Source organism: Nuphar pumila, chromosome 9 (assembly GCF_984573655.1).
Source record: "Nuphar pumila chromosome 9, dmNupPumi1.hap1.1, whole genome shotgun sequence".
Taxonomy (NCBI): Eukaryota; Viridiplantae; Streptophyta; class Magnoliopsida; order Nymphaeales; family Nymphaeaceae; genus Nuphar; species Nuphar pumila.
Genome location: NC_143257.1, coordinates 124,004,282 through 124,019,927, shown reverse-complemented (window position 1 = coordinate 124,019,927; position 15,646 = coordinate 124,004,282). Strand labels below are relative to the sequence as shown.

The 15,646-nt window shown below is 36.6% G+C and overlaps 1 protein-coding gene across 4 annotated transcripts; it reads left to right on the top strand.

Annotated features, from left to right (window-relative positions):
- Positions 1-2,638: 2,638 nt before the first annotated feature.
- LOC149829252 (uncharacterized) lies at positions 2,639-14,761 on the top strand. 4 transcript variants are annotated; one of them, XM_090018002.1, is made up of 18 exons: positions 2,639-3,122; positions 4,520-4,756; positions 5,764-5,830; positions 5,927-6,056; positions 6,146-6,287; positions 7,687-7,935; positions 8,022-8,106; positions 8,659-8,761; positions 10,147-10,272; positions 10,364-10,477; positions 10,820-10,938; positions 11,090-11,177; positions 11,289-11,381; positions 11,541-11,630; positions 11,760-11,879; positions 12,047-12,138; positions 12,352-12,409; positions 14,474-14,761. In XM_090018002.1, the coding sequence occupies exons 1-18, from the start codon at positions 2,936-2,938 to the stop codon at positions 14,525-14,527; spliced, it is 2,154 nt and encodes a 717-aa protein (XP_089874128.1). In that variant the 5' UTR covers positions 2,639-2,935; the 3' UTR covers positions 14,528-14,761. The 4 variants fall into 4 exon arrangements, 3 of the variants coding, with proteins under 3 accessions (XP_089874128.1, XP_089874126.1, XP_089874127.1); XM_090018000.1 differs by having other exon boundaries at positions 12,352-12,415; XM_090018001.1 differs by having other exon boundaries at positions 2,818-3,122; positions 5,767-5,830; positions 12,352-12,415.
- Positions 14,762-15,646: the final 885 nt, after the last annotated feature.

Here is a 15,646-nt window from a genome sequence, read left to right as displayed (position 1 = left end):
ATAAAAAGTGCATTTGGTACGAGTTTTTCGTTGTCCGAATCCATTTAGCCAACATCCGATCTGAATCCAAACCGTTTAAATCCCTAATGTCACTTCTCTTTGACCATGCGATGAAGGTTTCACTTTGATGCATTGTGAGATTCTTCATACATGGTTTTTTCATCCAGCCTCCAACATAGAAAGTGGGTGTGAGAAGTGATGCATGAAGTGCAGTATTTGACAAATGCCTTAGCTTGCAAAGCATTTAAAAAACATCAATGGTAATTGATGATTAAAGCAAGTACAGAAGCAATGCCAAAAAAACAAATCTATTTTTGCTAAAATGCATCTTTAAGATTTTTGCCCAAAAAAATTACTATACAGGTTTTCTATAATAAAAATAATTAAAAAATGGTTCTATTAGCACGAAAATGTTGGAAATAAAAAAAATGGTCCTTTTAGCACAAAAAAGTCTATTTTGGAAAATTAATGAAAGTTTGATTCCATATTCAAGGAAGCAAACTTTTCCAGGGCTGATGCAATGAAGGAACAAAACTAACAGAATAAACGTTCTGTCTATTCTTTAATAACTGTACCAAATTCAAAATTTATTTTGATTGGACAAGAAGTTTTGTTCTTTGTATCCAGCATTGGTTGTTATGTTGTGTGGATAACTTGAACACATTTGGATAATGGGTCCCATAACTTCATTTTGGATTCTGCCTAACCATATGAGTGCTTTTTTAACATGTTTATTATGGATTTTAACTTCAAATACCAATCTCAGATTGGATCTAAATGAAGAAGAGAAAGAAGAAAAGTGGAACGGGGGGAGAGAGAGCTGACCTCGGAATGGGAGGGTCGGGGAAGGCCCCCCACCTTTTTTTTTGTTTAAAAAGCATTCCCCCATCCTATTCTTTTAGTAACTGGGTAGAATGATGAAAACCCATTCCTGTCCGCCACGTCTCTAGTTTGTTTTGGCAGGCATGATTTATGGACACGCCATCCCAAATCACATCCGTCACACGTCTTCAAATATGCTCGAAAGGACAGAGACAGCCAAGAACACTTTTTATGAGGTACACTTGTCACACCCCCAACTCATTGTAACTATTGATAGATCCAAGGCTATTTAGGGATATTTTGAACGGGAATAAATAAGAGTTTTTTGGAATTTTCTTCATTCTAAACTTTTTGCTTATTTATCATAAAAAATCTCTATATCTCTTTTTTTTTTTCCTTTTCATCTTATTTGTTCCAAATTGAGAGAAAAATCGACACCAATTGTGCCTCAATATAAACACAAACAGGATAGACATCCTTTGTAAAAGAAGAATAGTACTAACGAAGGTACGGATCTATTGAGGTGGAAATCAAAGGTGAAAGGTGTATCATCTCAATCTCACTGGGTAAATGCATTCAACATGGTTTGCTAATGATTGGACCTTGGATTGTGTTCTTCAGATGTAAAAACATAATTTTTTGGGTCATCAAATTTTGTTAGATTCCAAGCCTTTGAAACCCTACTTACATGTAAGTTGCAGTCACATGATTTTAAAACTCATTTCTTACTAAACAAATTATGTAGATCACTTATGTAAGGGTTCAATCTATTATAAAAAATAAAAAAATATACAAAATGTAATTTCTACTCAATAGTTTCATACCTTTATTATGCCAAATATTTACTCGACATTTTAATAAGAAAAAAACTATGCTACAATATAGAGTGCCATACTTTCTAGCAAAAGCTCATAAGCTTCATTTTATCAATCAAACTCCATAGATGCATTCAACATGGTTAGGTTAATATTTGATGCAAATGTTTGCATGTACAAATGCCATTAGATCATATAGTTGCAAGCTGTTTTGATCCAATTGGACTTCATATTCAACATGATCCAAATGCTAAGAATCAACATTTGGATAGTGCCTTTTTTACCACAATTTTATGTGTGGTAAAAATATTTTCCATTATGGGCTGTTAACTTTTGAAGCCCTCCCAAGTCATTAAGGTCTAAGTGTCAATTTCCACTAAACAAAACACGCGTATCACATCTCATCTATGATGTTATATTAAAACAACAAAAAATAATTGAGAAAAAAATAAAGGTATGGGCTCGACTCATTTGGTGAGGGCAACTTGTGAATGTCACCAAGTTGACAGGACTTCACAAGTTTGAAACCCACGGGTGGCGTCCCTTGCCGCAAGGTCAAAGGTGAGTGTACTCCTAGGTGGGTAGGGAAGATCTCAAGGGTTTATCAACTGAAGGCCAGGCAATGTGCAATTCATGATGTTTTTTTTTTCTTTTGAATTATAAAAAAAATGACTGTTTGCAAATATTAAGCAGACATAATTCATGGATTAGAAAGCACAAATTAGATTGAGTGGTTCCAATGTAAAAGCTCTGGTTTTTTATTCACATCCTAATGTATTTATGACCATTGAGTTATGAAGGCTTAAACAATCTACCTACACAACTCAATCGGATGATCTAAAGCTTGTTTTTTGACTAAACACTCCATGTAGATAGGATCGCTCACCAAAAAAAAGAAGAAAAAGAAAAAGATTGCTTCTACTCGAGGGTACAGTGCAGTCGCGTGTAGCCAATATTGTCCCTTTTAATAATATTTATTTGCATTTTTCGTAATTTTCTCTTTCTCCTTCTCTCGGAAGCTTCCGCCACGTCCTGATGAAGTAATCGATCGGAAGAGAACGAAGAAGCGAAGACTCAAAACCCTAAATCTCTCTCTCTCTCTCTCTCTCTCTCGCGCGCGCGCGCTTCGAACCCTCGTTCCTTCTTCTTCTTCTTGTTCTTCTCTGTGCACTTCTAGGGTTTAGTGTTTTCTGGTGTGGATGAGTCTTGGGAACTCGCGGCGGAGGAGGATCTGCGAACCGTAGCTTCCTTCAGTCGGAGAGAAGCGGGTGGGGGGCGATTCGGAGAGGGGAAAGGGCATGGGAGGCGTCCCGTCCACTCCCAGGAGAGCCGCGCGGCTGCGCGACGACGCGGAGCGCCTCCTCGGCGTCTTCATCGGAGAGAAGTCGGTCCCGCTCTCGTCCGATTTCTGGCAGGAGATGCTCCAGATGCCCTTGACCGTCCCGTGGCCGCAGGACAGGATCCTCAATGCCTGCCACTCTCTAGGTCAGTTGTCCATCCCTCTGTTTTGGACGATTTTCCAGAAAGGTTTTGATAACTCCCTCCAAAATGCTTAATAGAATTGAGCTGCATTCATGTATGCATCACCGTAGATTTCTCGATGAGTATGACGATTGCATTTCTGATGGATTTGGAGAGCCCTCGTTTCTACTGTAATGAAATACTTCTTGCGCGAATTCACAATCGTGTGTACCGAAGTCAAACATCGCCATCTCGGGCTCTCTTCACTTCCGCAACCGGAATTTCATTGAGGTTGGACTGTGATTTGGGAGTTTTAGCTGTAAAACGGGTTCATTGTGGTTAGAATGGAAACATTATTGGCGACGTTTGGGGGTTAACTCTCTTCTTGTTTGCTGGGTAGTACTCGGGACTTGGCAGGACATCTGTGTTCAGTAATTGATCAATTTACACAATGAAGGTCAAGAAAAGAGAAGTAGAGATAGTAGAATATTAGAAAGAATGGTTTAGATGAGCTATCAATGGGCTTATTCGTCGGCCAGAGTGTTACTTGAAGTTCACTAACCAAATTGGAAAAACAACTTGGACCTGCACATTCTTTTTACGACCATAAATAGATCTTACCGCCAAATTACAGAAACTAGAAGCCCCACATAGATCTCTGTGCACATGATACCTGTTCAACTTTTTGGTTATAGGTGAAGAAATTATTATTAGTTAAATTTCCCTCACTGTCACCTAAAAAACGGGGTCAGGTGATGTGTTGTGCACATGAAAGTATATTCATTTTATACATAGATGCGATAATGAATGAGTGGTGCAGGTCGTGCGTGATAACTAGAAAGAGTAAAATTGTTGCCATTGCACAATTGGTAGCTAATATTTAGTAGAATTGGGTTTATTGTCCGTTCCCTTTGTCTGCTCCAGTCTTCCAGTCAGTGGACCAGTTATGTTGGTCATGTGATGGCCTATGTGCTTCTTTGCTAAAGTGTTTGGAAGTGTTTTTGTTGATGTTTTAATTTTCTTTCTCAGTGAAAACTCTGGATTTGATCATGCCTAACTTTCTTGATTTTCCCACTTTTAAAATAGTGGGATGGGCATTTTTTGGAAGGATCTTGAAGTTTAATGATAATGGAAGCTGTTAACATCTATCATGTTATCCTCTTGATTGTGATGAGTATTACATTTTCTTGTCCATAATATCTGTGAGCTATTCTTATTGAATGCGCTGATGGCCTGTTGTACAATTAAAAGAAAATCTTACCTCTATTCATTATCTTTAATCATTACACCATTACATAATCTAATAGAATTGGTTTTCTTGTGTTTTTGCATTATTTGGTTTGCCATTGTTTTTGGTTCGTTAAGTTTGATTCTTTGAATGCTCATGGAGGTCCATTGTTGTTTCCTTTGTTCCTATGCAGCACAAAATAACTACTACACGAGACATCTTGCCAAGATTATGATAATTCTGGTTTGGTGTTTACAAGAATTAACAGCTGCAGGTGCAGGGCCATCCACTCTTTACTTGAAAGCTATAAATGCAGCACATATATCATCTATTTTCTTGAAGTACTTGATTGAAAATGCTAAGAGTGACAACTTCGATGAGCTAGATCTCAACCTTGAGGAAGAAGAAATGCACAAATTTTTTCTAAATGGTAATTGGTCACTTCGTCATTAATTTTGAAAGCACCCTCTCTCTCTCTCTTTTGTGTGTATTTTTGTGCATGCGTATGTGCATGTGTATTCACCATTGTGGCATACTCCAGTGCTTGTACAGTAGTGGCAGAGGGCCAGTAGGGGCATAGTGTCTGCAATCAGATCCATGACCTTGCAGTGACTCATCCTTGGAGAACTAATGAAAAGTGTAACATAATGTTTTTCGTATTTTTGGTTTTCTGTTGGCTAGCCATGGACGGCATCAGGTGAAATATCATCCTGTGGACTATCACTTATGGCACTTTAGTTGCTAGGAATACATAAATATAAACCTCCCACTAATGCTCAGAGGCCAAGAATGAATGACATAAAGGAACTACATGTTTGGCCATTATTTATCCAGATTACAATTAGAACTGTACTGGAAGCTTTTCCAGCTCGTATAGAGACCATTTTGCTCTAAACTAATAGTATTTGTCAGTGCAAGCATGCTAGAAGTGGTATATCATGAATGACATTCATCTTTGAGAAATACTATCTTTGAGAGATACGATGCATTATAAAAACCCTCATTTTACCCTAAATGTCTTATGAAACTTTTTAATGTCAAAATATGGCCTAACTTTGTATAAGCGGGAAACTCCATCAGTGGCATGATTTTATTATCTGGGAAGACCACATCACCACCTTCTCTTGTGATAAGATGATCAAAGTGATACACTTAAAATATTTCTTTCCTTATCTCTGGCTCATTTGGCATTTCAGAAGGTGCTTTCCATGTGAATTAGAGTATCTATCCCAGTATTTTTCTCTTCCTCTGGGACTTTCATGCTTTTAGGGTTCCCATACGTCAAATAATACTGTTTTAGGTTTAAATGCTTGAAAACAAACCATGCTTATGTTTGTTCCAAATTATCCTGAGTTCTATTTTTTCCTTCTTCAGATATCCTGTGTTTTATTCTCAGGAGTTTAACTGTGCGAGCTTATGGTTATGGTTTGTTTACAGCAGATCAGAGTATTGGAATTTTCATAATAAGGGGTTTGCTTAGCTTTATCAGCGTGTCAGAAATAAGGTATATCTTGATTGTTCTCTCGAAGAAATATCCTCTCCTGCTTTTACTAGTTCCTATTTGTGCTTTGCTGATAATTTTACTGTACTTCATTGCAAGTTCCCATTCATGTCTCCTCCATCATGAGGTGCTTAACTTGATGCTCGTGGCTATGTCAACCCAGCTTCGCTTTGGGCCTTCTCCCAGGCCAAAAGATGTTCATCCATTCATTGATGCTGCAATGGTTCAAGTAATGATCCAGAATTCTGAAATTTCCTAATTGTGAATTTTGTAACTCTTAGGTAGTTTTGCTTGATTCTGTGATCTTTCTTTTTGCAGGAAAATGCCTTAGTTGGTTCTGTTGTTCGCAAGTTGTTGCTTACTTACATTACAAGGCCTCGTGTGCCTTTAGTTTCTACATCTTATCCGTCCATATCTGGAAGCCAATCTGGTGTTCTACAAAAATTTGGTTCTGCAGCTGGTATGTACATTTTCATGCAGTATAATTTCTCAGTGATCAACAAGAACTATAATATTTCACTTATTTGATAGTATCCTTTTTTACTTCTATTGCACAAGATATTTTGGCATAAAAGAGAGAACATTTCTCAGAAATAGTCTGTAAAATTATCAAAGACTGTATAATATTTAGCCTTTGGCCTTTTAGATAAACTGCTGAGATGAGTCATGGATAATTGCACCAAGAATATGCCAGGATCTTCCAGAGGTTTTCAATGCTACAACTCTTTTCTACAAAATGGCTTTATGGGTCATGATTCCAGTTGATGTACCTGAAATAGATCTGCATACCTCTTCTGAAGTTAACCTGCCCTTGATCCTGTTAAATGGTCCTTGGGATGTAGGTCTATGCCTTCAAGCAGTCTCCTTTTCATCTGTCTTCACATAGTCTCCTTTTTCAATTGAATGGTTGGTTAAGCTAATATCAGGTTGTGACTCATTGCTTCCTGTTCTGTTTCTTTGAATTTCACTTTCACTCTTTCAGATGCAGCTCCATCACCTATAATAGGAAAATTTATTATCTGGTTATGCTCCTCTTTTATTCAAGGTCCTTGGCTGCTGGAGTTGATGTATGATGTTATGGATGAGAAGGAGAGGATGCAACACTGATATTTGTTATAGGCTTCTGAGATTATGTGTGAAAAAGCTCCTATAGCTTGTCCATATATTATGTTGTAGTTTTGTTATCTGCATGTGATTTAAGGAATACAGTTAGCCATATTAACATAGAGGTGTGGGAGTTCTGGGGTTAAAAGTATGTGACTGAGGCAGGAAAGTTTATTGAATCTGTGGTCACTAAACATAAAAGAAATATTTCTCTTAGTATTAAATATTTTTTCCTTCTTTATTCCGTTCAAATTGGATAAATATTTCCATTCCATGATGGTAAAAGAATAAGTGGATCAAATATCTGATGAGAAAGGAAGTCAACAAACAGAAGAAGACATAATGGAGAAGTTTAAAATAAAGAAAAAATAGCAGTTTCCATCGAGAAGAAAAAACATCAGTTTCCATTATGAGAAACACTGGTCATCACTTCTTGCTTGTAATGGCAAGCACAAGGGCCTTGCAATTTATAATATAAGGGATTAACATCATACTTTATATAATTTATTTCTCTGCTTTTGTTCATTTGTAGTTCATACTTCACACTTCGTACTTTCAGTTACACTGTTACATGCTTTAGTGTGTCAAAATGCAATATTTGGTTCTACATCTTGGGTATTACTTGATACATTTCAGACCGCATGCATTTTAATCTGTGTTTGGCCTTGCATATTTTCTTAATGAGCATATGAGTTTAACAATTTTTGTATTTTGAGCATAAACTGAAACAAACTGATGGTAGTTGCTGCTTGCAGCAACTTTTGTTCTGTTGCCATATTACACATTCAACTATCTTGTCAGTTCTAGCGGTGAAGGTTCAAGTTCTTTGGCGGATAACAGTCTTCTCATCTTACTTATTCTCATTCATTATCGGAAGCATGTTATTTTCGATGAATCCTCCCTGTTTGAAGAGAATACTAATGCTAATGGCTATCTTAAGGAGAATTCATATTTTCATGAGAACCCCTACTGCAGGGCCCTAGAGAATGCGAGGGACACTGAATGTAAGATCATGCCTTCTAGTGGTTACACTTTTAAGCCCTTCATGTTATTGGACATACTGCAATTTTAACTCAGCTTCATATTGCAGTTGAGCGGGTAGATGTGGAGGGTAATGCACAAACTGGACCAGTTGTTAGACTGCCTTTCGCTTCTCTATTTGACACTCTTGGAGTGTAAGTGTTTATCTCTTTCTTGGTGTTCCAGCCCCTCTTTTTTGTCAATCTTAAAGCAGGTGCCCTTCTCTTTAATTCTTGGGCTGCAAATATCTCCACTAGAACGGTTTCTGCGTTCTAACATACCACATCAGAATTTCTTAGTATTATAGATTATATCATGTTATATGGTATTTAGGTTTCTAGGGCTATACGCAATGCCTAGGCACATTGGAGAGTTGATGCCTAGGTACTTCCTAGCACCTTTGAGTCTTTGACTGCATAACTGAGGAACAGTACTTGATTAATATGCAAATGCATACTTGGTCACTAGTACCAATGGACAAAGATATTCTTCATGCCTGCATACATGAAAAATAGTTGGTATGTCCCACAAATTTGTAGAAAATCATGATGGTCCACCTATTGGTGCCTTTATGAGTTGTATTTGTCCTCTTGGTGATTGTGTTTGCTGAACTTTCTGAGCTAGGCTTGAGTGGTCATTTGTGTCACGAAATGCATATAAATTTTCAGTAGCAACAGAAATAAAAGTATTTTCTCTTACTGATGCAGGTACTTGTTTGATGAGAGCTCCGTCTTACTTCTCTATTCATTGGTGCATGGAAATTCTGATTTTTTGGAGTATGTTTTGGTGCGGACTGATTTGGATACCTTGGTATGTATCTGCACAGGTTGTGTATCCATGTTTAGCTTTGAAACTGCTGGTACTCTGTTTTATTTTGTAAATATATGTTGGGAAATGCCTAGCTTCTCTGGATGAGTTAGAAAACCTGTATTATTTGCATTCATTCTTTGAATAGATTATTTCATTTTTTTATAATATAACATGATATTCATTTTGATTTTGTCCCATGAAGTCGTTGTAATGAAGTATGCAGAAATATAAAGAATGCTTAAAGCTTTCACAATGTCCTACAATGGACAAGAGAGAGAACAAGAGAGAAGTCCACTATGGGACAATACAACAAGCCTTAAAGGCAACACATAAAAATGAATATGAGCTTTATTAGAGAGGAGCTCTAAAGCCTTAGAATACAAGAGGTGGAAGCCCCTATTTATACAAATAAAAAGTGAAAAAGGGGAGCACCATTGGGGGCTCCCCATAGAGTCGTTGGGAGCCCCTGACGGCTCTATGTGGGGCCCCTTATGCGTGGAATAAAAATGAAATAAAAAAAAAATACAAAAAATGAAAATAAAATTATCTAAAATAAATAGTTGTTTCTAAAATAAATTATGAAAAGACAAAAATACCCCTATCGGGTATATATATATATATATATATATATATATATATATATATAGGAATACATGTATTTTAACAGTCGTGTAGGTTTACAATGTACTTGATTTGAAATTTTTGTGGCTTTAGGTTGAGTATCTATCTTCTAGCTGCTGATGAGTCCTAAATTGGTTTCAAGTTTCAACAACTTAAATAGCTCATTTATGGTTACATACTATGCCATCCTGGGGTTTGGCATTGATTGTATTTCCTATTGAAGGAAAATGCTTGCTTTCGTTTTTGAAGTTGCTTATGTCTAGGTAATTAGAGTTTGGCCCTTTGAAAGTTCTTGCCCTTACTTTCTGTGGGAGTTGAACTAATAAGGAATTTCTGGGCATGTTGACTGAAGATAGTTGTCCCCTAAATTTTAGTTGTGTATGACATGGGAAAATGCAGGTGCTTGTTTGATGTCTGGTGCTCCCTAGAAGCACCATAATGAGCTACTGTAACTAGGTGGCTCTTCATGGTCCTAAGTGGCTGGAAGGATATTTTTAGGGTGAGTTAGTGTGATATCGTCGCTGTCTGTTGAGTTGTAGGTCTTCTTGAGTTCCTTTTCCATTTTTCTTTCTTAAGGAACTTAAGCTAGTGTAACCTCATCCCTGATGCACGTGTGTGCACACACATGCACAGGCTGCACACAATTTACTGCCATCTCATATTATTGCATTTGTTTTGTGTTCAAAATATTGTTCTACCTAGCAGTTCTAGCTTGCATAGCACAATGATCTGATTATTGTATCTGTGTTCAATTTTATGGATAGCTGATGCCTGTACTAGAGATGCTATATGATGCTTCAAAGAGGACCTCTAATCAGATATACATGCTGTTGATAATCCTTCTCATACTAAGTCAAGATTCATCTTTCAATGCCAGCATCCATAAGCTGGTAAGAGTTGATTCGTCATTTCACTGGTGTTATCTTTTATGTGCATTTTTTCCTTGATTTATTGTTTATTAGATTTTGGATTCTTTTTCAGATACTTCCAAACGTTCCTTGGTATAGAGAGCGCCTTTTGCATCATACATCTCTTGGTTCTCTGATGGTTGTGATACTCATTAGAACAGTAAAGTACAATCTATCAAAACTGCGGGTATGTTGCAGAACCATGTGATATCTTCATCTGCATGTGTTTTTCTGCTTTTGCTAAGTTGTTCCTGAGTAGCTCAACTTTATTACTGAGCAATTGTACGTAAGAAAACACAGAAAAACTCCCATGCAGTTCATACAACTTTTCCATTTCATAAGGGCTCATACATCTTTTCCATGCCAAAAAGGCAAATTTAGTACACATGTAAACATAAAACATATGTTTTTTCATTTTTAAATTTTAACTTTATATCAGTTTAGAACTTCTGAGGTTTTGTTCACACAAGCCTATAATCAAATTGTTTTTGTTGTTAGGTGTTGTTTGTGATGTGTTAACGTTTTTCAGGATGTCTATCTTCACACAAACTGTCTTGCAACTTTGGCAAACATGGCTCCGCATGTCCACCACTTGAGTGCATATGCTTCACAAAGGCTGGTTAGCCTTTTTGATATGCTTTCACGAAAGTACGCTACAGTTCATTTTTTTCTTTTACTCAGAACTTTGCTAATTTGATAAGTGAAGTAGGGAAGTCTAGATGGTTCTACTTTTCAGAAGCAATCTTGCTTTTCTGAGAAAGGTCCTCAGAATATTTGATATTTTGCATTCTTCCTGCAGGTACATGAAATTAGCAGAGACCAGAAATGACAAGATTCTTAAGATTGAAACTGACCTTGTTGTAGGAAACAACATAGCAGAAGATACGGTATGGCTCATAATCTTTATATTGCTGATTTTGGTTTGAATCCATCATCATATGAAATCTTTGAATGGACATTTTACATGTTTATAATAAGTGAATTTTCATTTTGTGCAGTCATCAGAGCTACACATCTACACAGATTTCCTAAGAATTGTTTTGGAAATCTTAAATGCAATTCTTTCGTATGCTTTGCCTCGAAATCCTGAGGTATTGTACAAATATTAGCTGCCATTTTTTTCAATCTCATGTGCAAGATTGATGAGTCACTGCCTAGGTCAAGGTGTGATGATGATGATAAAAATAATGGTATAACTGATTTTGTTTCGTCTGATACTTGACATCCCTCATATTTTTTCTTTGGAGCAGATTGTTTATGCAATAATGCACCGGCAGGAGGTCTTTCAGCCTTTCAAGAATCATCCACAGTTTACTGAACTTCTTGAAAACATTTATACGGTAGTAACTCCCTTCGTTTGATAAATTCCTGTGGTTCAAGTTCTCAAGGTCTGCCAAATCTGTTACACAATTTCTATTTGAATATATTCTTGAGACTGATCGTTTTTTCTGAAATATTCTTTGCTTTAGGTATTGGATTTCTTCAATAGTCGCATGGATGCACAAAATACTGATGGTGGATGGTCTGTTGAGAAGGTATTACAAATCATAATCATTAATTGTCGATCTTGGCGGGGTGAAGGAATGAAGGTAAAGTAATGTAAGGTGCAGTTGGTATTCCTCCTCAAGCTGTGGCCTTTTTGACATCTTTTGATATCTAATCTTTCCCAGTTTATCTTGCCATAATTGCTTGAAAAATCAGTGATAGCAAGTGATCATTTCTTTTTGCAAAGTTGTAATTGGCTGGATTTGAACAGATGTTTACACAGTTAAGATTTACATACGAACAAGAGCATCATCCAGAGGAGTTTTTCATTCCATATGTATGGCAGCTAGTTTTTTCTAACAGGTTTGTTCCAGAGATTTTTTCTTTGCTTTAGTGCTAGCCTTTTTTTATCTCCTTGTTTTTGTCAACATGAACCTGTTTTTTAACTATGGCTAATTTTGGTTTTTATCCGACCTTGGTCTCTTGTTGCTAATCTTTTTTTCTTTTTATCAAATGAACATGCTTAAATATTTGTAGTTGATTTCTTCTTTTATGTGTGCTTTGGAACTTCTGCAGTGGAGTCAGTTTTAACCCCAGCTCTATACACTTGTTTCCTGTGGACTTGCGTTCAGAAGTAAGTGTAAGTATCCAAGTTTGTCATGTTATTAGCATTTCTTTCATTTAATTTTTTTCAGTTAGTGTCTTGTTCTTGTTGTTTGATATCAGAGTTTTCTTAACATCTCATTGCTTTTGTACTGCGAAAGTGCTGTTTTTTCATGTCAGCCTTCTAATCTGCTGCTAAGTTCTAAAATTTCTCTATCTTTTATTTGTTAGTGGTGTTTTTATTGTATAAGTTTGAATTATTTTCGATCCCATGGAAGTATATTTTTCATGCGTATTTGTTGGTTCTCTTGTGTGAACAATCAAAATAATTTCCTGAAGTGTAAATACCCTGCAGACAACAGAGTTAGGATGAAAAATTACTGATTGAATTAATGCCTAGAGTACATAATTCTAAAAAGTCTAACAGATCCCCCATACATAATGATGAAAAGCATTTAATTTGGCACTCCCTTCAAACTCAAGGTGTCTGAGATAAACTTTGAGAGTTTGAAGTTGCAGGTATGATCTCATGAAGAAATCTACATGCTGCTCAGAAGAAGATGAGCTAAAGTGGCAATCAACTACTCAACACAGTGGGAATCCACTTCTACATATTTAATCTCAAGTTAAAGGTTTTCATGATGTAGTCAGTGCTCCCATTAGTATAAAGGAACTGATCTAGAATGATCTATAGAATTAAAACACACAAGGTTGGGTGGGAAACAAAGCTGATCAACTTTGAAAAGGGTCTAAGCTGTATTTTCATTTTTAACTTCCTAGTGAGCTGGGCAAGATGTTAATGACCTTTGCTCTGTCAGAAAAGGGTCATGTCAAGATACAAGAAATGGTTATTGATCTTCTTGATCTAAATGATACATTAATGGTTACAGAATGGCAATAAGTGGTGTGGGCATGTTTGCGTCTGCATATGTATGTGCATGCGTGTGTGATTGCGGTTGTGCGTGTGTGAACAACATGCACTGCATAGAATATTTTGAACCTTTCCCTTTTTAGAAGATATTGGAAATGGAAGTGATTAATTGACTTATTTTGAGTTTGTAAAAATGCCCTGGGCAAATACTACAACCAGCTTTGGGGTTTGGCAGTTTTCCCCAGAACTTTCTTCTTTCACTCTTTGTTATTCCTAAAATGCCCCACTTTGCAGAAAATGGCAGAAGCACAATGTTGACTTGAACTGATATTTCAAAGAGAGCACCGGATCTTGCATGAATGTGCACATCCAATTCTAAAACACCAGATTTGTTCACATCTTCAATATGACCCTTTGAGATCTCGGTTTCCCACATTTTACATACCATGTGCAGTTTTTCTTGTCAATTTGTAAAATCTTCTTCAAAGATATATAAAGTTTTGCCCATAACAGGTTCAAATATTGCATCTACTGAAGATAACATTGCAAACTATTGCTAAAATACTCAGCATTATGGGCTTCAAATAAGCTGCCAAGTTATGGAGCCATCAAATCTCTTCCAAAATGTCATCTTTCTGCTTACTTCGACTTATATGACCATGTAAAGTCGTGTTCAGCTTCCAATGACTTATTAAGAGAGTAATTTCTCATTAATTCATTAATCTTAGCTACAGATATGCTTGTAAACATAATAATTAATTATTAAAGTGCTTGCAGTAGTTAATAAGATACACATCTCCACGTAGAAAGGTGATGCTTGAGATACCACTCTGATTGCTAATAGATCTGGATATATTGTTTCGTTTCCATGCTGTCTGTTGGAACGTCCCTAGGTGATCCTATATGGCATGCCTTAAAAAAAGTTGTCAATAGTTTATTAATTGCTGGCTCTCAGAAAAAGTGATGACAAACTATGGCTTCCATTTAATTTAGCATCCTTTTAATTATTAAAAAAGTATCCTTATGTTACAAAGAGAAAAAAAATGTCAATCAGTGATGTACATTATCATTGTTTATGGTAACCGCTTGGCGTTTTACATCACTCTGCCTCTTAATATGGAATCCTCGGCCATACTTCTATACAGTCTAAAGTTTACTATGAAATAAAATGGCATTTTGTATTAGATGTTATTTACAAACAATCATTGTTTATGCATGAAACAGGAAGTTTATGCTGAAGAGGCTGCAGAGACTAATGAAGGTGAGCAAATTGTGTAGGATGGCCGTGGTCGACGTGTGCCTTTTCCATCTATTCCACGTGTCTGGTGTTTGATGGTGCTTAGTGAGCGGAGGCGGTGTATATATATACTATAGTGGGAAGTATATGTTCATTCTTTATGTTATGTAAATTGATTGCAAAAGCTCTATTAAAGGCACCGTTTTTTCCCTTTAGCTTCAGATAAATGAATACAAACTGGTAAAATATTGAATAAGAATTACCACAAAATCTAATCTGGTTTCAAGCTCTAATCACATTCCCTTTCTGTAACCATAATTTGTAATGCATAACAAATAATGAAAGAGAGAGAGAGAGCTATGGATACAATTCAAATGCACTAGCGGGGCCTGCCATTGGCTATTCAGGTGTGCAAGTATAGGACAACCGTTCAAAGTATGTCGAAAGCAAAGGTATGAAACAGCTTTTTCTTTTAAATAGATATACACTGATTATTGTAATAAGTTAGCTGAAGTCTATGCAGTTATTTAGCTTCTTAGCTGCTTTTGATATACACTGATTCTTGTAATAAGTTGGTCGATGTCTATGCAGTTTAGCTTCGTGGCTGCTTTCTGTCTCAAGTATTTAGTAATACATTCTTATGTTACTGGTTTATTATTGGCTTCTTGTTGGATATCATAAACAAAAGTTAACACACATCGCTGCCTTCTGTCAAATGCGTTGAACTCGATTCTAGCAGCATTTCAAACCTTCGGTTGTTTGGACAGAATCTGGTGGAATTGGAAGCCAAAATTCTCTTTTCCCTGGTTTCTAATGAAAGAATGCCACAAGTTCAGGCTTGCCAATATTGCCTTGTATCGTTTTTAAAGAAGACAGATATTTGTTGTCCGAGTCACCGAGGAGCCACTGAGGTCTACTTGGAAGTGTACAATCATCTGGTAGCTAGCTTAAGAGTGGTGGTCTTGAAAAGAGAAGTGATATAGCAGGTTCCAAGTCGATCTAAAAATGATCATATAGGGTGTTGTACTAGAAGGGGTCTGTCCAGTGTCTTACTACTTTCTCTCTGCAATATATACAAATCAACATGGTATCCTCGTGTTTGTAAAAAGGCTGGACCTTTTTTGAATTTTTTTGGATGATGTTGCTCGTGTCTGTCGGTT

What these genes read in the sequence shown, in the direction of transcription:
- LOC149829252 (XM_090018000.1), top strand. Translation starts at nt 2,936, where the DNA reads ATGGGAGGCGTCCCGTCCACTCCCAGGAGAGCCGCGCGGCTGCGCGAC. An exon ending in TTGATGCTGCAATGGTTCAA is followed by an intron (nt 6,057 to 6,145) that starts GTAATGATCCAG and finishes TTCTTTTTGCAG; the next exon opens with GAAAATGCCTTAGTTGGTTC. An exon ending in CTATTTGACACTCTTGGAGT is followed by an intron (nt 8,107 to 8,658) that starts GTAAGTGTTTAT and finishes TTACTGATGCAG; the next exon opens with GTACTTGTTTGATGAGAGCT.